This window comes from Amphiura filiformis, chromosome 10 (assembly GCF_039555335.1).
Source record: "Amphiura filiformis chromosome 10, Afil_fr2py, whole genome shotgun sequence".
Classification (NCBI taxonomy): Eukaryota; Metazoa; Echinodermata; class Ophiuroidea; order Amphilepidida; family Amphiuridae; genus Amphiura; species Amphiura filiformis.
Genome location: NC_092637.1, coordinates 14,997,867 through 15,023,795, shown reverse-complemented (window position 1 = coordinate 15,023,795; position 25,929 = coordinate 14,997,867). Strand labels below are relative to the sequence as shown.

Below are 25,929 nucleotides of genomic sequence, written 5' to 3'. Positions count from 1 at the left end.
GGGGGGCATGAGGGGGCAAAATCCCCCCAGTTGCCCCCCCCCCCCAGTAAAAGCCCAAAATTACGAAAATGTCCATATTTTGCTGCAATTTTGCGCAACATTTGGTTATTTTCCCCCCTCCTGAAATTCACTTTGCCCCTCAATGCCCCCCCCGAAAAAATTCCTGGCGCCGCCACTGTTCAGCGGAGTCAACAAATTATGACTCTTCAATGGAGTCAGGTGACTCTCAATATGGAATCATTTTAGACATAGTCGCAGAGTGGTTGGACTCTAACTCTGCTATTATACTCCAGTTTGGCTTTCAGTGTAGTGATATGCACAGTAATCGCGATCTTATCTTAAAGTAGGAGACGTTATATGAAAATAGTAAAACAATTAAATGGTCATTTATTTCTTACCTGGACAGGGTTCTGTTGATTTCGTCAATTATTGGATGTAACATGTAAAAAAATATTGAATATGAATTAACAAACTTAGTAAGGATAATGTTCCAACTCAATCAATAATTATACTATAATAATACATTACAAATTACGTGCATGTGTGCTCTACTTAGCCCTAGTCTAAACAATTTCACCTTAACCAACAGGCTTGAGTCCACTCAGAGATTTGTTTGCAGAGTAATTCTCCAGTCCTGGAATCTATCTTATGCAGATCTTCTCCGTAAATGCGATCTCCCAAGCCTGTCAAAGCGTCGTGACATTGCTGCCCTAATTAATCATTTGATGGTTCTCAACCATCTCTGCTCTTCTCCCAATCCGATCAAGCTTCACTCCAAGACCACTCTCCGCAATCTCAATAGCCTTTCTCTTGATCCACCTTTCCGACATATCAATTTGTAAGCGCCCTTTTTTAAAAGTCATAGTTCATTGAATTTACAACCGTATGACAAAACAGGCGAAAATAGTAACTTTTTGCACATGATTTGCAATTTAAAGAGAATTGACCATTGCTCAGTGCTTTTTCATTTAATGACATAAAATTTGTAAGGAACTCTTGAGGTTTTGACTTTTAAAACCTACATTTTGGTCAAAAAATGTGCTTGATAGGTAGTTTTCAACAGATTGTTCACATTTGCCTTGCTATAACATTAAATTGCGTTATCTGTTTACCTAGTGACGAGAAGTGTTTTTAGGGGGAAGTGTTAGCTTTCGTTTGATATAAAAAAAAAAATTCTGATTGGATGAAGGGAACACTTGATCTTTCGTCAAAAACCAATCAAAGAGGCCCATTTTCAGCTAGAAGCTCCACAGCTGTTACATTTCTATGCACTCAACCGTGTAGTGTAATCAAAGACTGTGGTGGAGACATTCACTGCTTGTTGTTCTCTGCTTGGAAGGTTTTGGACGAACATGTGTGCTCAGGTGTATCGAGATGGGAACTGTGCGCATGATGGTTTATAAGAGAATCGTTTTTGTATAGAAACCTTTCCATATGCGGCTCAAGTTTCTTGCCTGAGGAGGATGTTGTCAAATGCACCACCTAACCAGCCTTCAAATCTGCTGTTTGTCTCCATCTCGTGCAACCAGGTTTTTTTAATCGTCCATTTCGTTTTGTTCTCCTTTCCACCTGTTCTTGTCATTGGAGTTTGATTTGACACCTTTTGCATTTTTGTTTATTGTTTTGATGGAACATGTGGAAAGGCCATCCCTTTAATTTAGTGTTTTCGCTATTAGGCTTGACCGGATTTCTAGCCTTTTGTTATAAATTTTTAATGTTCTTTTTTGTTTGTAGGCCCAATATATATATATGTGTTTGTAGAGGGCTTGTTTTGTGTGTGTTTTAGAAATTTTTATGCCAAATTAGGTACCGAAGGACACGAGATAAAAAAAAACTAACATAATTATAGGGAGACCTTTGACTATTTTACGATGGCTGATATTATAAACTGATTTGCTCATATCTGTTCTGCCTACTGGTTAGGCTAAAACCATATGTTTGGTTGCCCATAACCGACCGACCCAAAAATTGGGTCGGGTTTTTTTAAAAATTTTAGAAGAAACCTTAAATTTGGACAGAATCAAGGACTTTTATATTTGTTATTCACTCATTTATTTATTAAATGCATATTTGATTGAAAACAAGAAGTATTTCCATTCAAACCCAGTTCAAAAACACACAATTTTTTACCATAAAATGATCAAGCATTTGTCAATACTAGTCTTTTCAAAAGCTTTCAAAATGGAGGAAAAATTGAGGAAGATTCCACGAAAAAAAAGGATCGACCTACCGACCCTCCCAATTTTTGTCTCGGAAGGGCAACCAAACAGTTGGGTTTTTTTGCCTTATTATCTACCTTGACAGTTGACACCATACCAGTCTGGATGGCATTGTCCACCATCACATTCACCCGTGTCTTTAAGACATGACACACCATCAGCACAATGGCATTCAGATCTGCAGTTGGCACCGTAGGAACCCGCTTCACATTCTGAGGAAACAATTGTACATGATTATAACATATATAATAATGAGAATAGTGATTTGGAGATCATTGGATATTTTGTATAGGTCTACTAAGGAGGCTGCCACTTTCTTCGGAAGGGGGGGGGACACGGAAATTAAAGGAATTAGTCATCGGAGAGATTCTCCTATAATGGTTTCAGTACTTCGCCATATGGCAAATCCCCTGCCTAAATATCCCCAATGGCTATCATCAGTTCAGTTCAGTTCAGTTTTATTTCATCAAATTCCATCCATTAAAGAATTACAATATAAAAAAAGCTTTTACAAACATCGTATAATATGGTGAAAATGATGAGGATGCCACTGAACGCAGAGCGTGTTGTTGTGGCACCCTTTACAAAGGTTAGTATTAAATAATTATGATAAACAAAATTTTAGAATAATAATAAATACAATAGCAAGATATATGCCTTGTGAGTTAGGTATATTAAACTTATTATCACAAGGGCTAAGCTTTCAATTATAAATCAATGAGTAATGATGGTGAAAATAACAACCAAACCTACACAGTAGGTGTAAAGGGATTGTAAAATCCCATTATAATATAAAACAGTTCAGGCATGGCATAAGTATTACGGTACAATAATAACAAAAATGTATTTAGCCCGGGTGAAAGCATAAGCACATGATTGTACGTGCACTTGCAACAAGTCTATATAATGAGCTTAAGTTATAACTTACATAGCAGGTAACTATTTAATGCAATATTTTGTAAATTAAATCTACACCAAGGTATTTAATGCAATGATAAATTAACATGGTAAATGGTGTATATTTCTGCAGAGCAAGAACAATGAAATGCAAAAGTGATAGTCTGCATACAAGGCCAAGCGAGCTGACAAAATTTATCAAATAGCATATTTTTAATATAACAAAATAATAATAATATTAATTATCATACAGTGGTCGGCTAGATTTTGAAGACAAACAGTGGCGTACGTGGCCAGGAATTAAGTGTGAGGGGCAAAGCGCAAAGCAAGTTTTTGGCACCATTTGTTGATAATTGTTTCCCATTTTCAGTCATTTTAATAATTACTCTTTGCCGTCCATTTTAACCCTGAAAATTTGCCCCGGCTACGCCACTGAAGACAAGTGACCCATCGACCATAAAAACGAATAAATACAGCTGTATCTCAACACGCGATATTCAAAATTCCAGTAATACAATGAAGGCTGGCAACAATTGAGCACAAGTAACCATGACGTCATTGCACTAGACAATTTAGGCGCGGGAAGTTTGAATATCGCGTGTTGAGAGCCGGCTGTTTTTATTCGTTTTATGGTCAATATGAGTTAAATAAAACCATGTGATTCGTGCTTGATAATTATTTGTCTAACACTAAATTTATTTTATTTTATAAGGCATAATGTTGTGATTGCCGGAGACATCCTTTAATCATGTTCATAATGAACATGACTAAAAGATGTTTCCGGCAATCACAACATTATGTCTTATGATTAGTCGTACCTTCGTCACAATCGATTCCTATAAAGCCAGCGGCACATGAACATCCATATGGGTGTGGTAAGCACAAAAGTCTACTTTGGCAGCCATATCCGTGATCATCAATACCCGCGCATCGTAGTTGACCGTCTCCTCCCCATTTATTCCTTCCATAAACTAAGTATTTAAAATCAAAAATTGAAAACGGAAAACGAAGAAAATGTCTGAAAATTCTTAACTGGTTTACACCAGGGGATATTTTAACGTACCTCCTGGCACGTCCGTGCAGTGAGGTTAAAAATTTGTGCAGTGAGAATTAAAATATCGGTGCTTAAAATATCGGTTAAATGACTACAAAATGCATGTTCTACCGCGAAGTAAGATCGAGTGGCAAATCTTATGTAAAAATGATATTAGTCGTTTTCCTGTCAGTAAACACAACTTTTTTTATTCCATCACAAATTGCCTTAAGGTGGCTGTGTACTCTCAGACATGCATGTAGTAAAAGTGCAATAACTTTCTAATTATTCGCGCAAAACATATAAAAGTATACATTTTTATGAAGGCAAGACATCAATAAATCTTAATATAAATACAGATTTGGGGTAAAAACAACAATTTTGAAGAAAATCACAAAAAGTGAGTTTTGGCAATATTTGTTAGGTACATCATAACAAAAAACACTCTTTCCAAAATATTTTATTTTGTTTTTAGCTCAATCTTGAGGCTCCATTCCAAAAACGGTTTTTTATTTTTTTGATATTGGCCTTATTTTTTGAGATATTGACCATATAAGGCATCAAAATGAACTTTTTAAAATTCAAAAACGCCTATTTGCACAAAATGATGCCCAAAATCGGAAATAGACCAAAATATAAAAAAATGAGAAAACCGTTTCTTGAGTTGATCATGCTTTTTACGATGATCATATTTGCTTACCTATAGATGATGTATTTATTGAGTTATCGTGTACCTAAATCGTCATTTTACCGAGAAAATGAACATTGAAATAATGGCCGTTGAAGTTTAAAGTGGTCACATTTTGCACTTTCATCGAATCTCACAGGAGAATGCGACAGTTTTCGTTTTTGTAACTTATATTACGTAAACATCGGGTAAATCCACAGCCCCTTGAGAAGTTTGAGCGAAATCCATTCATAACTTGATATTTAAATCGGGGAAAGAACTTGAAAAACCCACATTTTATCAGCTAAAACGGAGCCATTTGACCACTAGGTTTTTGTGCTTCCGTGGTGTTTCCATAAGATGCGCCGCGCATGCAGATAAGCGTCGCGTATGCGTCGCGTATTTGTGCGTTAACAAATTGCGCGATACGCAACGCGATTAGTTGTTGCGCGCGTGTACCTTGCTGGTACAACAAAGATTTTCTTTCCTTTTCAATTTCAAACACGAGTGGAATAGTGAAATAAAATCCTTAAAATATTGCAGTTGGAGTTTACAAATCTGGATTTTCATTCCTTGTATTTATAAAAAACATAACAAGGTACAAACATATCATAAAAACTCAATTTTGAGAAAGAAACAATGGCTAGAGTACACAGCCGCGTTAAAACGCCTCTGGTATAGTCAAAATTGACAGTTGCTTTGTTTCTCCCTGCATTTTTCGGTAGGAAATGCCTCGGGACGTGAGCAGAGGCGTACCGACCGGGCAGGGGGTGCAAGTGGCCCCTTGGCTCAAAATACCGGGGCAAAATTGACCAAAAGTTGTAATGCGCATCATATGTGGGGGAGACACACGAAAAACACAGTTTTTGGGGCCAAAATGGGAGCAAAATTGCACAATTTTGCCCGCTTGCACGCACTGGCCCATTCAATATCAAACTTCACCTTCATTTTGGGCTAAAATATGCTCGCTTGTTTCACCATGCTTCAGCCACCACTGATGTTCCTACATGAGGCCACAATAGTTAAAATTCTAAATTATTTTAGCGTTAAAATTTGAAAACGTTCCTCGCTTCTCGCGCATATGGCCTATTAAAGTCATTGTATACATTGCATATAAGTCAACGAAAAAGTGAAAGAGTTGGCCTACATGTATATTAATTAGATTCGTTTCATTTTACCTACCTGTTTGACACCGTCCGCCACTGAATCCTGGTGCGCAGACACATTCACCAGAACGTTCATCACAGATTCCTCCATTGAAACAGTGAGGGCAATCTAATTGACAAGTATCACCCCATTTCCCTGCTTCACAACCTCATATACAACAATAGTAACACAAACGTTATTTTGGTTGCCATCGGAGATTGGTTTAAGGGATATTATGGAGTTTTAAGAGGCCTTGTGTATCGACGGTCCAGCAGTGGCGTAGCAAGCGGGGGGAGGCGGGGGCACATAGCCCTGCCCGCTACATTTTGGGGGCGCCGAAAGGATGGGTCGATGACCAGTAAACAAGTTTTTAGCATTCACAATTCGCTAAACTGCCTAATTTATTACAGAATGATGTTGGCACATTAAAATTGCAATTTTCGCTCGCTCCGTACACATCGTTAAAGCCATATTGTAACATGTCCGTAGTAAGAAAGAGCTATATTTCTTTCATAAAGTGTTAGTTTTTTACTGTCAGACATATCCACTTTTAATTTGGGGCCGAACAGATGCGGCAATACAAAGAAAATCGATATTCAAAGCAAGCGTATATGTCGCCCGTCCGCCATATACACACTGTGCTATATGAACATCGCGTACGCGTTCGACTAATATTTCCATCGTAATAATAAACCCTCTTGTTCAACGGATTATTCAAAATCTCGGATTTTTACAAAACCTAAAGTCTTGATTTTTGCAGGGTATGATAGTTTACTGAAGTACAGTACAATCGTGTAAAAAACAGAATTTTGAAAAACATTTGCATCCTCAGCAAATGTTATAATATGGCTTTAACTAAAGTATCCCGATGTTATTCTCAATTTTGGCTGGAACAGCACTGAGATGTAGAGAGGGCCAGGGGGTAGTGGGATATCACTGACGTGACATGCTTGTCATAAAATAATCATGTTGTTTGTTGGTATATTCACACGTTTGTGCCGCCTCCCCCTCCGCAAACCTGGCTACGCCACTGGGTGCATAGGATGGGTTAAGGGGTGTTAGGGTGGTTTAAGTGGTGTCATGGTGTGTTAATGGGTGTCGGGGTGTGTAAGTGTAGGTCCAGGAGTGTTGGGGTGGGTTGGGGTCGCGAGCATTGTGTTCGTATTTGTTTGCTCAAACACAGCTAGCTGTGCCCTCTCCTCCTTCAGTGCGCATGTTTTGGCATTAGGGTTCGTACTTGCTACTTATGGCCCATGGTCCTTATAAATATACTTTGTGTAGTCAAGGGCACGGACGCTATTCATATTCTAGAAATGTCACTGCTGAAGGATGCGGTTTAGTAATTGACATAATTCACGTAATCACCGTTATTATTTCTGATTATTTCCTTTAAATTGTTCGCATTGTCATTTGTTCTTGTGCAAAGATTGGTGAATTAATATGTTTAAATGCATGCTTGAACCTTATTTTGTACTTTGTTCTCAAAATTGCCAAAAATTGTGCAATTATCGTAGCAGTGATAGTGATTTATGCGGCTGATAATGCTAATTATCGTTGTTAGCATTAGCGCTGGTACAAAAACTTGGTAGGAATGGCCAAGTGGTCCAAAAAACGCGTAAGATAAACGTGTAAGGTTACACGTGTAAGATTGCATCTTACACGTGTAAGGTTGCATCTTACACGTAAGGTTGCATCTTATACGCGTAAGATTGCATCTTATACGTGTAAGAATGAAGCGGGATTTTTAAATTGACGAATCACAGAGTAAGAAATCACAAACAACCAATCATCTCACGCGATACAAACTTCAACCAATGATATATGTAAAGACGTTTTGTGATTTGTAACACCCACGACTTCTTATACGTGTAAGATTTGGATTTTAGTGATGGACGATACGTGATATTATTGGCGGCGTACCGACTAAGGAGAGCTCGTCACCAAAATCGTAAAGGGGCATTTTCTTAATTTGTATGAGTGCTACAATGTCCTGTATTTTATGACGAATCTCTGTCAGGAATTGTTCCGACTGTTGGTCCGTCATGGTCACATCCTGATTTATCTCACTTTTTAGCTACTTTTTCAGTCAGGAGTCATTTAATACTCATATCAATTAAATCATTCATAACTTGGCGCTAACGCAATAAAGAGCCAGTGCCCCTTCTATCTTTGATATGGAATGCCATTTTAAAGACACGCTTACCTCGGACGACCAGTTGAAATATAGCGTGTTTACCATTTTCTCTTAGGCCGAATTCAGAGCACTCATAAACACCGGCGTCATTAACGGTGACACTGGGGATCGTAACACTCGTCATGTCATTCCAATTTGGACGGTTACCGTTTCCATTGTATTGTATGTTATTATGCCACCATCTGAGAGCAGACTTGCTTGTTTCCATTGTGAAAGTAACAGACTCACCAATGCTTACTGTTTGAGAAATGTGTTGAGGGGTGACATCACCTTAATTATACAATACAATACAAACTCTGTGTTAATTGTAAAAAAAACCTAGAACGAAAATCAATTTCGCTCCTTCGCTTGTTACAAAAGTCCATATCTGGGAGCCATTTTTTATTTAGGCACACAGAATATGGCATAAGAAACATTTGGAATATACATAATGAGATTAAATGTCCACAAACATATATTTTTATGCATTTAAAATTACTTACAAAAGTTACGTAATATGAGAATTATAACCTCAATTCAGGTTATGTTAATTATAATAATATCGAGATTAATAACATATTTTTATATTTTAAAAATCGACTATGGCATAGTCTAGTCTATCGACATGTTAGTAAGTTAGCTAATGTTTTATTATATCTTACTATTTTCAGCCATTATTATGGTTGTTATCATTTCCAACTCTCCTTCTTTCTGAGCTTGACAATAAAATGCACCAATTCTTTCAACGCCACCAGAGGAAGGCATAAAAAGTCGTCTTGCGGATACAGACGGTGACGGGTGTTCTTCGTTGCTGTATCCAGTAGGTAATCCATCACCTGTGCCAGTATCTGATGCTCGTCCAAATGATATCGAGGCATCTGTGTCATCACCACTCTTGTAACCTCCGATGAACATGTTATCATCTCCATTGATGTTTATTCGCGGATTGTTGCTGTAGCAGGTGACATCCAAAGCACAACTTGTTTCTACAAAAGTGAACAAATACATTGAATTTACTTGGGTTCTGAATCAGATCAAGCAAGAACAGCATTAATTGTTATAAATGGCTAGGGAGGCCACTATGGGCGAATTTCTCGACGGGTGGCTTAGCAATTGGCTTGTCTAGCCTCAAGGCTTAAGAGGTCGTAAGACCAGGCTTAACTGAAAACGTATTTCCCGAAGCACGGCTACCATAGCCTCGAGGCTTCGTTAGCCCCTGGGCCAGGCTTGTAGGATTAGCCCCAGGCTTCAGTAAAATTTGCATTTCTCGAAATCAGTCTTCTGTAGCCGTAGTCTACGCAAGCCTGTTAGACCAGGCTTTTCTTGGCCCTGCCTCAGAGCAGGTCTTAGGTCGTAAGCCTTGGTCTATTTCAATTTACAAATTATTTGAATTGTAACGCAAAGTTTATCTTTCATATTTTTGACGGTCTTGAGACATTAACATGAGTAAGCAGTCGCGTAACTAGGGGGGGAGCGGGGGAGCTCTTGCCCCCCCCCCCATGAAAAAGGTAAATTAGGCCTACTTCTGAGAGTTATTAATTAACCTCATATTTGGTCATTTTAACCTTAAAAACTCAATTTTTAAGGTTAAATAAATTGCATTTATCTCACTTTTGTACCATTGGCCTATATGTCACCAGCTTTAATAGCTTAAATATGGCATTTGTACCATAATATTTTTTTTCAATCCCACCCCCCCCATGTCAAAAAGAAATCTACGCCAATGTTCCGGGGACACATTCCAAGCAGATCCCATAACTCCTCAGACCCACTCCACCCCTTACGAACCCAAACAGCATGAACGTGTTCATTTGAGTTAGTTGAATTTTTTTAAGTAGCTGTTGCTATCATAAGACCTACTCATTTTGAATGATGATTTTTTTAACAACGAATATAATTTTTTTTTAAATGTTTCATCATCATCATGATCATCATGATCATCATAATCATCATCATCATCATCATCATCATCATCATCATCATCATCATCATCATCATCATCATCATCATCATGAAGACCTATATGATACCACCTGTCCCTATCTAAGCCTTAATAGTTTGATACTCGTACTTTTCATAAGTTGGCCTATTACAATATTATTTTGGAGTGCCTATATTATACCAGGTTGCACATCAATTTAATACAATAGAAGGACAAAATTGGTAAAGATATAGTATATATTTGACACGAAACAATAATGCATGCAGTATTAAAACTGAATTTACGGATAAGATGCATATAATATTGTACCAACAGATAACTTCATGTGAGATCTGAGAAGACTACTGATATCAGCAGTAGATAGCACGTTGGTTGCTTTCCTTTTTACGGGAATCACAGATTCCTTTCCATTAGGCTTACAGTTTTACCCTTTTTGGGATGCAAAGAAAAAAATCACGAGTATAAAGCATAGACGTATCATTCATACAAGTTGGACTCATAAAAAGCCAAGTGCAAATAAAATAATACATAAAAGACACAAAAACAGACACAATATTCTTGTATCAAGTTGTGTACGGTATTAAGCCCAAGCACAAGACCGCGGGTCTAGGCTAATCTTTGCGCCGGGAACATTGCGATAATGAGACGGCAACCTTGTTAGTACGGTAAACCGTGAGGACCACAGCTTATGTACATCTACCTCCAACAGCCTATACAATTAAGTCGCTGGTTGAAAGGGACGAGGTTGTCAAGCGTTAAGCCTGCAAGGCCACTAAGACTAGGTTGAATTCGCGTTGAAGATATTCGGCTAGAGTTAAGACTCGGGCTTCGAGAGCGGGCTAGGCTTAGTAGCCTCAAGGCCACCTTAAGACTACAGCTTAATAAGACTCCTGTCGGGAAACTCGCCCTATGTGGCTTCATAGGTCACGTGCAACATTTTTGGACAAAACAGCCCGGTTAGAATCCAAGCAAACACAAATATGTTCTTAAAACTTTCCAAGACGTTTTGATAAAATTTAAATGTCGGGTTATATACTCGTAAAGATCATAAATACGTTTTTAAAACGTTATTGTAAAATATTTTGGGCAAACATTTTTGCAAAATATTTTGTTAACAGTATAACATTCTGGTAGAATGTTTTACATCACGTTTTCATAACTGTTTTTTTTTAATGTTATTAAACCGTTTTTATACCCTTTTATACCCTTTATATATTAAACCCGACATTTAAACCTTTTCTGTAAAACGTGTTTGGTGGGAATTAATTGTTATAGTCTTCTCTATCTGTTTAACCCAGCTGTCAATTTTGAAAAGTGACGTGAACTGATATATTTTGGGTAAAAATATGTATTTTGCGACTTTTTTCCTATTTTTACCCCCAAAATATCAAATGTTAAAGTAGCCATAACTTGAAACGAAAATTGACTGTTACCTTAATTTTCTCTCTGATTAATAGAAGGCATATACCCCACCCCTAGCTTATGTCAAAAAGAAATGTTGTTCTTTATCTCCACAATGATTTGGAATTGATGGCTGTTTTTAAGGGTTTTCTCAATCACAATGGAGATAATTAACATTGAGTGCAGTTTCAATGTTGCCTTTCTATTATACACAGTCATGTTTTCTTGCATTGGAAATTAAATTGGATGAATTTAACTTTCACAATGACGAATTGACATCAAATAGTTTTATATATTTGGAATTTGAAAAGAGATTAAAATTATTTTAGTTTGTTTGGGAGATAAAAGTCTCCGTAATAATATCTCGGACCCGGATCTCGGAAGACATAAGTATTATTGGTACATGTACACGCATACATTACGCACTCCCATACATGTCCACTTATGAACACAGACACATAAAATATTATTATTAAAATATGTTTCTGTTGTCTGCATTAAATATTTCAACAAACGTCAACAATATGCATATAAATAAACAAAACTCACTTGTTATGACTTGAAATATCATGAGCACTTTTATGAAAACATTAACCGCCATTATGTATTATACTCTCCTTTTCAACATAATATCGTGTTGCTAAGTATAAGAATTATACAAAACACTAGCTGAGTCGGACTGCAAGTAAGTTCAGAATACAGTGTATTGTTACTTGTGTGCAATCACATTATTAAAAAAAGAGCTTCCTGGTATGAAACCTGTAAATACATAACATGCACAATGGATGAAACTATTCACTTGATTGCACTATATTAATAGTTTCGGGAAAGTTCAACTATCAAAAACGTATCAACTGCATTTGCAAATGACTTCAAGAACCTGGTGCTAAAATGCACGTAAACCAAAATATACATTACAAAAATGGATTGCTATAATGTTTCGGCAAACATATACCCAAGAATTCCGGGTATGTCCTTGTCAGGACTGAAATTATATTGTCACAAGTGGTTCAATGTTCGCTCTAAAGTGCGCTTCAGACTCCGCATTGTACGTACAATATTGTATGTACAATATTTTTCGTGACGTCAGAAAGTATTGCACGTACAATAAAAAGCATGTACCTGGAAAATATATATTTTGCCACAATCATTGGTTGCTTAATTGATACGGAGTTGCCAAATTTCTAAGAGTGGTAAATTTAGTGCAGTGTTCGTGCACGGGACATCTTTTTATGTCTTCTTGTATTCAACTGTACTTGAATTATTATATAATCAATGGGCACCTTGAAAGTTAATAATATTAATACTGATATTAATATAAAAAAATATTAAAATTGTAATAATAATATAAATGGCACATTCAGTTCTTATTTATTTATTTATTTATTTATTTATTTATTTATTTATTTATTTATAGATTTATTTATTTAGGCCTATTTGTTTATTTATTTATTTATTGATTGATTGATTACTGATTGATTAATTGATTTAGAGATTCATTTATATTTAGTCATATATTGATTTATTCAGTTTCTTAAGTATTATTTGTAGGCATGTAGACCCGGATGCAACGCCTTCTATACTTTTTTCATTAATTATAGGCCTATTAATAGTAATGCGTTGAGATTTTTAAAAGTAATATCCGCCTTTATTTCTTTCTTTTTGATATGATATACTCGTTACAAAAACAAATCAGCATGGAAAACATTTTTTTTTCGTCAGAGGCAGATATTTGGTCTAATCAGTGTAAGCTACAAAATAGACGATCTTTTAAAATCATTTTTAAACGGTTTTTTTTTTTAACCTTATTGTTTGTATTTGTAATGTCTACACAATCTGACAATGTCCCAGCTTATACCTAATGTGAATCGAGCCATTTAACATGTGCTTGTAGGACAACGATTTTGAATTAAACATGTTAATTGTGATATTTTAATTCCCCTAGAACACCACAGTTAAGCGTCCAAAATTGTAAGTGGGCTTTCTTTTATTTTACCTCATTATTTCGTTAAAATTACTCGAAAACCCTCCTAAGAGTTGTTACTAATAAACATTTCATAATTTTGGGCAAAGAATAGCCAAATAGTTGACCGAAATCGTATATTTGCACCAATATTTGACTGAAATCGTATATTAGCATTACCGTCCCTTCGTGGCTTTATTGCAAGCCAAAGTGCTGCTAAATGTGAAACGCGATTACTTAAAATATTGAAAGAGTTTCAACTATACGAACATATTTCTGAAATATGTCTCTCTGATTGGTTGATTATCAAGAGGATTACGGCATCCTCAAAGCCTCCTGCTGTAATTCTCTATTCGATATCTATTATAGGACCGATCTTTTGAAATCCATACAACCGTGTCAAATGAAATAGTCTCGAATCATAATTTGTGCACGATACAACGTTGATAGGCCTACCGTACGTCAGATTTCGGAATTTTATTGAAAATAGGCATAAATTACATTGAACAGGTTGAATGCTGGCAAAAGTAGACAAAATAACTAGGGGTCGAATTTACATTAATCAGTGTCCTGGGCCTGGGTAACATTTAGGACTCCTTCGCATTCTAAAACAATACTTCACCAAATGTCCTTGCTTTCATTTTCTCATTTAATTTGTTTTAATTTTAATTAATTTCTTTTTCCACTGGCTCTGTGGTAAATCCCAGAGTAAATCCGGTATTGCCAAATATTTCTCGTCCGTTATCCGTGTTAATCTATTTATTTATTAAAATGCACCATCTATTAAATTCCTGTAATACAATGTATAGGCCTAGTGTATTTGACAACAAAGTTGTTTTTATTTTTGATTGAAATTTGGGGTTCTAATTTACAAGTGGTCTGTTTTTACACGATTTCATGTTTGGGCATGGCGGAATTAGTATATGATTAAAAATAGACATACTCTTAGGCCCCCTTTTTTAATGTTTGTACATTATTAATATTAATATTAATGTACAAAATGCAAACGAATGTATATATATTTGATTGTTTTGTAAACATTAAATTTGATGTTTACTCATAATTATGTCTGGAAAGTCAGGGATAAAACTAAGGAGTATCGGTATTTAGTTTCCTGGGAAAGTGGATCAGATGAGCAGTGAGTAAAAACATTCCCTCTAAATGTTTATTTTATTTTTATTTTTTAATGAATTTATTAGGCCTACTAGTAAAGTGCAGAAAAACCTCCAAACGCACTCTAGGATTTTTCATCAGCAGCAGTAGAAATTTCTCTTGCATAGATTTTCGGGTGACCTCGCTTGGATTTAGCAAACAATGAACCGTCAGGGTTTTATATTATATAGCGCGTTATTTAATCTGATTCAACTCGTCGTGGCACGTATATTTATTGGACGTGCAATACTTTTTGACGTCACGAAAAATATTGTACATACAATATTGTACGTACAATACGGAGTCTGAAGCGCACCTAACACGCACCTGTTATTATTATATAAACAGTGTGACGTCATATTCCAGTTGACAATAGGCCCGGGGGGCACTTCAATTTGAAATGGATATAGGTGTAGGGCTGGCGCTTTCGCACTAAGGGGCATTCGGTGAGAGCAACATGTACAAAATATGGGGTCATTGGGTGAGAGCATGATTTTTGGCATTCGGAGAGTGCAAAATGTAAGAAATATGAGGTCATTGGGTGAGAACATGACCTTTTTAAAATGGAATCTTTGGGTGAGAACCAAAACAGCGCCACAAAAACCTCGAAAATCGAATTTCTAGTTCTAAATGGCTTCAAATTTCTTTATTTTTTCAAAATAAATAACAAAATCAGTGATAAATGAAAGTTGCTATTCAAATTGAACTTGTAAGGGTCTTTGGGTGACAGATCAAATGGAAAAATAGGGGTCTTCGGGTGACAGAGCGCGGAGCGAGCATGTGTTCGTAAAAAATATGGGGTCTTTGGGTGACAGCGATGCTGAAAAAGGGGTCTTAACAGCCCTACATACGCGTCACCTCCAAAGTTGGAGTGCCCCCCGGGACAATAGGTTCCTCAAACCCTTGTAAGGGTAGTACAAAGCTGGTACAAACTAGGGTGCTATTTTCTTATCCAGCTCCAGTGACTGTGGCAATCTTTTTATTTTTGTGCTTGATAATAAATTGAGCCAATTAATAACAACGGCGGGATTATTATGATTGAAGGGTTAGGGCAGTGAGGCTAGCGTCGTGGTTAGTGAGTATCGACCAAACAGAGGGCTACCGTCACAACATGTCCACACACTAAGGTTGATAATTCTACAGTTTATAATTATAACGGATTATCCCAATTTTTTGAAGCTTTTTCGGTCAAAACTTGTGCAAATTTAGTTGGCTCTATATGCTTTCTTGGTCAATTCCAGAATTTTGGGAAATGGTCCACATTTGGGAAAAGGTCTACTTCCCCCCCCCCCCCTTCCCATAAATCCTGGCTACGCCCCTGCCAATACCAGCAGTATATAGCTATTTCATCAATACCAATATCAGCAGTACACAGTGTCATCGCCCCGATATCTTCATGGCAGAAATCGCCATGGTAGGTTGAATCCGCAGCCATGCATGGCCATTTTATTCCGACCTGTTTAATAGTTTTGAGACGCATAATGGGCCGAGGGACATCCGTCTGAATATCAAATCGTGCATAGCACATTCACGTGTATCGATCCCAAGTATGATCTGCTGTACAATGTAATTATTAACCAGGCGATGTCGGTGTGCAGTAGCTACTTCATCAAAATCAATACCAGCAGTAGATAGTTATTTCATCGATACCAATATCAGTAGTAAGGTGCTACTCCATCAATACCAATATCAGCAGTAGATAGCTACTTCATCAATACCAATATCAATATCAGGAATAGATAGCTACTCCATCAATATTAATACGACCAGTAGATAGCTCTTGGTCAACACCAATACCAGCAGTAGATAGCTATATACTTCATCATACCAATATCCCAGCAGTAGATAGCTATATACTTCATCATACCAATATCACTAGTGGAAAATTTAAAATGAGAATTCTTTCAAAACGATGAGAATTGGACAAAAGTATGAGAATTTAAAATTTTCTCATTTATATAAAATTTTCTCATCCAAATGAATGAGAAATATTAATTACCGTGTCAACAACCTGTCACAAGTGGTTAATTTTTCTCATTTAAAACAATGTGACAGGTGTTTGACACGTTAATTGGTATTTCTCATTCATTTGAATGAGAATTTTTAAATTCTCATACTTTTGTCCAATTCTCATCGTTTTGAAAGAGTTCTCATTGCAAATTTTCCACTAGTGTATACCAGCAGTAGATAGCTATATACTTCATCATACCAATATACCAGCAGTAGATAGCTATATACTTCATCATACCAATATACCAGCAGTAGATAGCTATATACTTCATCATACCAATATACCAGCAGTAGATAGCTATATACTTCATCATACCAATATACCAGCGGTAGATAGCTATTTTATCAATACCAAAAACTGGGGCGTAGTCCAAAAAATGCAAATAAATAAAATAAATCCTGGCAACACCCCTGCCAATACCAGCAGTATATAGCTATTTCATCAATTACAATAGCAACAGTAGATAGCTATTTTATCAATACCAATACCAGCAGTAGATAGCTACTTCATTAATACCCATACCAGCAGTATAATAGCTATTTCACCAATACCAATACCAACATCAGATAGCTATAGAAAATCGATTTATTTGATTTAAATCGGATTTCTTTTTTATCATGTGCTGATAAAACTGTACGACACTTATTTAAGAGTCCATTAACAACTCTAAAAATAGATTTAGAGTCAGTTGTTGAGCAGTAAAGAGTTGTTGAGCAGTAAAGAGCTACTCTATCAATACCAATATCAGCAGTAGATAGGATAGCTAATTCTTCCCTAAACTACCTTTTCTCAAGGCCCCACACCCAACATACAGCCTGTCTCAAAAAAAATTGTGCAAGTGAAAAGCGCCCTCTGTGGCGATTAGAAAATACCGTTGTGACATGATGCTTACATCAACGTCAAGGGCACAGTCTTAGCTCTCAAATACCGTTTGTCCTGTTCAATTTGCTCTTTTTAATCTCGAGATATGTTTAGTTAAGATCGAAAGGGTAAAATCACAATTGTGCCACTTTTACTAGGGAATATGGCTGTACATGTAAATCAATGATAGCTGATGTTGACGCGTCTAATGCACTCCTCCCTTCGGGCTCGTGCATTAGACGCGTCAACACCAGCGTGCGTGCATTATTTTGTCTAATTTCATTAATTTGTCAAATTTCATGAACTTGTCAAAGTTCATTAACCTATAAGTGTGTAATATTTGTTTGTCTTTTAACATGTCTTGAATGACAAAAAGAACAGTATTTACCATGGTAAAATCATTGACATGCACATGTATTTAATTTTACAGCAGAATGTGAAATATTTATTTATCGTTTAATTTGTCGTAAGTGGAAAAAGATAATCATTATACCTTTATCATGATAAAACATTTAAAAAAATTTTTGTATTGTTGTGTCATTTATGCATTCTTTTGATTTCACGTAGGAACTCTTGATAAACTTGATGATATCATTGATTTACATGTACAGCCCTCTTCCTTTGCAAAAGTGGCACAATTGTGATTTTACCCTTTCATTGTTAGGTAAGCATATCTCAAGATTAAAACAAGCAAATTGAACAGACTAAACGGCAATTGAGAGCTGAGACTATGCTCTTGACGTTGATGTAAGCATTATGTCACAAAGGTATTTTCTAATTGCCACAGAGGGCGCTTTTCACTTGCACAATTTTTTTTGAGACAGGCTGTACACAAAAAGAAAAACATCACACACAGTATTTATGCGGTCTAGGCCAGTATTATTGCGGCATCCAGAGCGACTGGTGGAATGAGAGTTCCACAATCTCAATTGAACTCATACAAATATAATTTAACGGAACCTACACTAATACAGGGTGAGTCAAAAAAATGTGGAATAGAGCAAAGAATCGATATTTATGTAAAAACCACGTTGAACTTTCCAATTATTGAAAGTTTCTATATATACCACACTCAATAGTCACCTGTTGTGAAAAAATGAAGTCAATCACATCTACCGTTTAATTTTTATGAGTCCTTTTGCTACGATACTCAATTTCATTATTTGTCCACGAGGTACCATGTATTTTAAATGAGAGCACACAATGCACGATAAATGCACCAGCTCTAAAACTGACTTTAACTGATTTTTGCGGTATTTTAATTTCTTTTTCTGTTCAAACAAACTTTCTAACATTTACTTTAAGTCCTTCATACCTCACTCGACTCCAACTCCAGTTTTTTAAATCCCAATATGTCCAACTTGCTGGATATTTTATAATTCACTCCACTTCAATTTGTGCGCATTTCATTTCGACATTTGAAAAAATATATAATATATATATAACTTCATGGCAGATACCATTATTCCAATTTCCAGCCACCCTGCATTATCCGTTCTTTCACTAACCCTCCCTGGAAGAGCAACCACCAATATTTATGAATAATTGTCTTCTTAAAATTTGCTCAACAGCACCTTAGTATCCAATTTTTATTTTGACTATCAAACTACGAGCTCATACTATCAGGGATTATAACCCAAGAGCTTTAGAGACTGAAAACAAGCTTTCTTGGCTTTCCTTAACATATCCATCCTTCGCAAAATCAGTCTTCCACCTACCGTGCTTCTTCAGCAACCTGTCGTGGATACCCGCATTTGCCGCGGCTGATGCGCCCCCTGATCTTAAGCTATGCACTCCAAATTTGGACACATCTGGAACTAAAGGGCGTAATGCTTCCAGAATAACCTCACGAGCCCTGGTGTATGAAATCGGTTGGTTGCCTTCCCTTAACTTATAACCATCCCGAGTCTTTGACAGACTACGAAAAAGGAACTGTTCTGACTGGACCTGCGCTAAATCTATATATACCTCGAGCATTTTAACCGGACAAGTCGGAGTATTTAACTTACTAACCGCTACCGACCTCCCCTGCCTATATACATCTGTTTTACTTGAGGGAATAAATATTTCCACACCCTTCTCAGTGAAATTTAAATGTCGCAATTTTATTTCAGACAATTCGTCGAAACGCAAGAACGCGGAATAAGCAACCAAACACATAGTGACTGTTCTAATGTTCATTAAATTTTGCACCCCACGTCCTCCCTCTGGAACATAAGCATCAACCAAATCTCTGATCATTTGTGACGTTATGGGCTCTTTTTTAACAATGGGTTTTGATCATTTTCTCTTCAGACCTTCGTGGGTAAACAAAACCATACTCGCACTAGTAGGATCGGGCACTCCTGCCATTTTATGTGCCCATGATAAACCCGAGACAGCTTTGGTGATAGGGGCAGGTGATGTGGCTGTTTGACTTAAATGTGTTAAATACAGAGCTATATCTACCGAATCTGCCGGAAGAACACATTTTCCATACTTATTAGCCCAATCAGTCCACCTGTTCATAGCCCCAGAGTAAGCGCTAACTGTTGATTTAGCTCGTGCCCCCAACATAACATCGGGTAACATCTTTGCCAGTCTGTCCAAATATGGATGGTCTTGAAGCTGGTGTTCTGCCCAAATACCGCTGTTGAATATTACCTGCATTGGGGGAAAAACAAAGCATCAGCTTTTGCCCAAGTACATTTTTAAACATCTATATCCACTCACACTCTAAAATCAAGCCTTACTGCTAAAATCTTGCTTCTGCCAATATTCATGACAAATTCCTCATTTCCTCCCTCCCAGGAATAAATAAACCTGGATACCAGGGCATTTCATAAATCCCCACAACTGCTCTAATTGGATTATAACCATCTGGGAAGAGCAAAGGCCAATACGGTGCTTTGGCCACGAAAAAAATCACCAGAATAACTACTCTCAGTAGGTCGCTTGAACTTTTTGGTTTGGTTGCTCGCCCCCACGGCCGCCCTTTTCTGCTTGACCTTTCGCCCGGCCCTGTTCTCTGCTCGCATGATTTTGTTGTCATCCTCATCATCTCGCGCAATCTCGTGCGTTTCATATTCCGACACTGTTGCCCACCCGTAAATGGAGGTGTCTGCTAGACGGATCAACTTCTGCCGCTCTTCTAACTGGTTCTTCGTCTTGCTTAAAATGGCGTCAACAGCCGACCCCTCTGGTACGTGCTCCAAAGCAGAGGTAATCAAATCCTTTATCCCTCTGAAACATTCAAACACAAGCAGAAAAACAACACCAAATTTAATATGGTAAAATACTTGATGCAATTAGGCCTATGTGAATTTCTTGATTATATATAGGCCCAAATATACTCAAACACAAGCAGAGACACAACCCAAATTTTTATGTCATACTACTTGATGCAATAGGCCCGTGTGGATTTATAGTTATAAAAGCCCAAATAATATAAGCTCAATTACTTTTTTAAAACATTGAAAAAAAAAAAAAAAAAATAGGTGCTCTGCTGCTGCCGAACTGGCGTGAAGTGAGCCAACGCCCTGCCTAACCGTACCACATCATTACGTAACCCCAACGATTTCTAAAACCTTTAGAAAATCACGTACCGTGAAGAAAATAAATATCTTCTAATTCGCTACGGTCTAAATGAAATCGACTTCATCTTGACAAGCGAACCAAAATATGTGAAAGATGTCTCAGTCCTAAACCGCTTCAACACTGGAAGTGATCACAGGCTAGTAAGAGCAAGGATCTCCATCAACTTGAAACTGGAAAGATACAAACTCGTGCAAAAAAGAAGGAGGCAGGTCAATCTGGATAAGCTACAACAGAACAAAGAAGAATTCCAGATGAAGCTGCAAAACAAGTTTGATCTCCTGAAGGATGAAGCAGAAGACCTAGATGTAAATGATGTCTGTGAAAGACTTACAAACACAATCCTAGATTGTGCTCTGGAGACAGCAGGGAAAAAGGACCCACAGAAGATAGATAAGATTTCAAAGGAAACTTTTGAAATGATGAAAAAGAGACGGGAAATGAAGAACACGATTGGAATCCAACATATCGAGTATACAGAATTATGCAAAACCATAAGGAAGCGAATGACAAATGAAATCCGAGCACACAACACATAGATGATTCAGAAAACTCTTGAAGATAACAAAAGCTACAAGAAAACAAAGCAAGGACTTGCCACTGGAAAATCTCAAATAATAGCACTGAAAGGGGAAGACGGAAACATAATCTCAGACAGAGAATTAGTCATCAAGCGGGTAGAAGAGTTCTACCAAGATCTCTACTCCAGCAAAGTCCAAATAACTCCACCAATTATAGACGTTGAAAGTACAGAAGAGAATATACCACCAATTGGAGAGGATGAAGTTGACAAATGTCTCAATGACATGAAAAGAGGTAAAGCACCAGGAGAAGATGGAGTGCTAGTCGACATTCTCAAGGATGGAGGCAGCGCAGTAAAGGCAGGGCTTGCAAAGCTATTCACACTATGTATCCAGACTAACCAGACACCGGACAGTTGGAATAATGCCCTTATAATTCTCATCCACAAGAAAGGGGACATCAAAGATTTGAAGAACTACAGACCAATCAGCTTACTCTCAAACACATACAAACTTTTCACCAAAGTTCTTACACATCGGATTACCGACATCCTTGACTTCAACCAACCCAGGGAACAGGGGTTCCGGAGCGGTTATTCAACCATGGATCACCTTCATGTCATCAACCAAATTGTTGAAAAGATGGGTGAATATAGACAGCCACTATGCCTTGGATTCATTGACTACGAAAAAGCTTTTGATATAGCATTGAGATCCAGGCAGTCATCACAGCCCTCAAACAGCAAGGCGTCCATCCTGGATACATCCAGATAATAGATACTATCTACAGCAAGGGCACTTCAACAATCCGCCTCCACAAGGACAGTGATAAGATATCTATCCAACGAGGGGTGCGACAAGGTGATACCATTTCACCTAAACTGTTTAATGCGGCACTTCAAGAAATTATACGTCACGTAGACTGAGAAAGTAAGGGCATTAGCATAAACGGAGACAACCTGAGTCACCTTCGCTTCGTAGACGACATAGTCATAATAACAGACAATGCTAAAGACCTAAGAGAAATGATCAATGATCTCAACCAGAGAAGCAATCAGGTGGGTCTAAAGATAAACATGAAAAAGACAATATGCATGTTCAACCAGTTCGCCACAGAACAGCTGGTCATGGTAGGGAACACAGAAATAGAAAAGGTGGACCAACTAATCAACATGACTCACAATCACATGGATGAAGTATAGAGGAGGACTAGGGCTGGTTGGTGTGCATTTGGCAAGCTCAATGACATCATGAGAAGTAAGATGCCAACTTATCTGAAACGAAAGGTTTTCAACCAATGTGTACTACCAGCCATGACCTATGGAGCTGAAACATGGTCACTTACTAAGAGGATGGAGCAAAAACTGAAAACAGCACAGCATAGCATGGAAAGATGTATGCTGGGCTACACCAAAAGGACAGGAAAACAGTGGCATGGATCAGGAGCCAAACAGAAGTTACAGACATAATCCACACAATAAAGATGAAGAAGTGGCATTGGGCTGGCCATCTTGCAAGATCAACAGATAATAGATGGACAAAGAATGTCATAGAATGGAGGCCTTGGCTGGGCTCAAGACACCAAGGCAGACAGAAAGTCAGATGGAGGGATGAGATAGCAAGTTTCATAGGGATCAGGTGGATGGCAAAAGCAAATGACAGGAACCTTTGGTGCCAACTTGGGGAGGCTTTCGCCCTGCAGTGGGCTGAATACGGCTGATGATGATGATGATGATGACCAATTATGTAAATAAATAAATAAAATAAATATATGAATTCATTTTCTTCCACTTACCATGTTTACCCAGCAAACACAAAACGTTTTCGACATCATTCGCAAAATGTTATAAAAGGTTGTCAGAAATCGTTTAAATGTCGGGTTATAAACAGGGTATTTAAAGGGTATATAACATATTCATAACATTAAAAAACATTTTTGATAACCAACTGTAAATATTTTAACATAATGTTATTTAAGCATTGACAAAATATTTGGAAAAAAATGTTTGCAAACAATAGTTTACAATAATATTTTGAACACATTTTAGAAATATTGTTGCAGTGTGTTTTCATTACATACAAAACAATTTAAAACGTTTTCATGACCTTAACCCGACTTAATGATTTTTTAAACGTATTTACTTAAACCAAAGCCCAAAATATAACTGTTTAAAACGTTTTTAAACCTTTTTTGTGTTTGCTGGAAAAAACATAAATTTAGAGGCAACACCCACACCTATAATTTGCGAATCGAGGTGGTCACCACGAGCGCTACTACATATACATTCGCATTTGTTTGTGTTGCCATGGTAGCTGCAAGTGGGTGGAAAATTTACTACACTGCAAAAAAAATTTTACTCAACATTGAGTAAAAAGGTCACAACTCAACAGTTGAGTAAAAAATTACTCAACATTGAGCTCATATTGATAAATATTACCCAACATTGAGGGTAATATCTATTAAAATGAGCTCAATGTTGGGTCAATTTGAGTAATGTTTTACTCATTTTGTTGAGTTGTGACCTTTTTACTCAAGTTGAGTAAAATATTTCTAAGAGTGTAGTACACACGCGCATAGTGTAATAGTCTTTTCGCTAAAAATAGCAAAAATAATCAACAGTAATTGACCAATCATGTGACAAAATCGCCATGGTTTTAACTTTAAAAAGTTATTCTGAGTAAATATTATCGTAAGAATATTCTGTAGATTAGACCATTTCAAGTTTTTCTTACCCAGTCCCTATTTTTAGCCGCATACATAAAAGGCAATAATTTATCTTCGAAATTCCCTTTATACATATTGAAAAGGCAGACTTTTTAGGAATTCCAATTAGGATTTTTTCATTTCTTATAACTATTACAATAAGTTTCTGTCACCAGACATATTTCTGAGTTATAGGCCTTTAAAGATGACATCTCCATAAAAAAAATAATGAAATTTTGGAATTATTAATTTCATGTTATTTGACTGTGGGACTAAGTGGACTTTCAAATCGTTGGAAGTACTTATTAAAAAGAGGTTTATATTTATTTAATCAATAACTATGATAATCCCTATTCAATCTTGTGTAAGGCAGGAAACTAATTGGCCCATTACTCAGAATAGCAATTTGGCAAAAATATCATTTGTGACTCATCACATCAAAACCGACCACTTCGCGGCTGGCTTCATTTTCAGATAACAATGAAAGAAGATGAGAAAATATAAATAAAATAAAAAGAAATTTGAGCTTGTTTTGCCTCATAAAACATTTTTACTGTATCTGGTTTCAACATTTTAAAGCTAAAAAGGGTAAAAATAGCAGTTTATCCTAGTGTTTAAATCTCCATTTTCATTTAACCCCAGACAAAATAATGAAATTGGAAGCAATGATTTGCGTCTTTCAACAGACATATATGATTTATTTGCAATAAGTATGTAATAAAAAAAATATATAGCATACATATAAGAATCAGCACCCAAAACCTGGACTTATTAGCAAAACGATATTTAGATTTACAAAGGATCCTGATGAACTATCAAAAGTCACCACCCCAGTAAGCTACACAGTAAGGGCTTATATATATCTTAAAATAAACAAGAATATTTTAGAGGACCTAGATGAAACCTATCTTAAGTCACCACAGAGGGAGCTGAATAATATCTTGTTAATATAAAATATAAAATAAGGAATATTTATGAAATAGATGCATTTGTAGGATGTGTATGAAATTGGGTGCAAAGGATGTGACAAGTCCTACATTGGCGAGACGGGTCGTCCGTTCGGAGTGAGACTCAAAGAACATCAGAAAGACGCTGAAAAAAGTCGCTGATAGAAAATATACAAGAAAGAATAGATCTGTGTCAACAACTGAACTTAACAAATCGGCGATAACTGACCACATTGCCATTGAAAATCATGTCATCAACTGGGAAGAGCCTAAAATTCTCGAGAAAGATGGAAACCAGCAAACAAGACTCATCAGAGAAGCAATTTGGATCAGAAGGCGGGGGGATAAAACAGTCAACCTGGACATCGGTAGTTACTCTCTTGATCACGTATACGATCCACTTATAAGAACTCAGCAACCTAGGGATGCGAAAATTGCCGGAAGCAGCGGTCAATCCCGCGGGAAAAGTGGATCACCAGTGGTCATTCCCCCTAAAGTAGCAAACAAATTCAATGAGTTTTTTGCAAGCATTGGTCCCTCATTAGCTGCTTCTATAAAACATCAAGGTAAAAGTTTTGATGAATACCTAATTAATAGCAGCAACTCTACTTGTTTTTTCCAACCAACTGACGAAAATGAAATCCTGAAGATTATTAATAATTTGGGTAATAGAAAAAGTCCAGGTTATGATCAAATAAAGTCTGATGTGGTCAAATTGG

At 36.9% G+C, this 25,929-nt stretch overlaps 1 protein-coding gene across 1 annotated transcript in view; it reads right to left on the bottom strand.

Annotated features, from left to right (window-relative positions):
• Positions 1 to 25,929, bottom strand: part of LOC140162549 (uncharacterized) — a 64,800-nt gene that overhangs the window by 13,508 nt on the left and 25,363 nt on the right. The window contains exons 7-8 of the mRNA XM_072185804.1: positions 2,297 to 2,431; positions 399 to 410 (exon numbers count right to left, since the gene is read on the bottom strand). Coding sequence (XP_072041905.1) covers positions 399 to 410; positions 2,297 to 2,431 — 147 coding nt within the window. The remainder of the gene's footprint in view (positions 1 to 398; positions 411 to 2,296; positions 2,432 to 25,929) is intronic.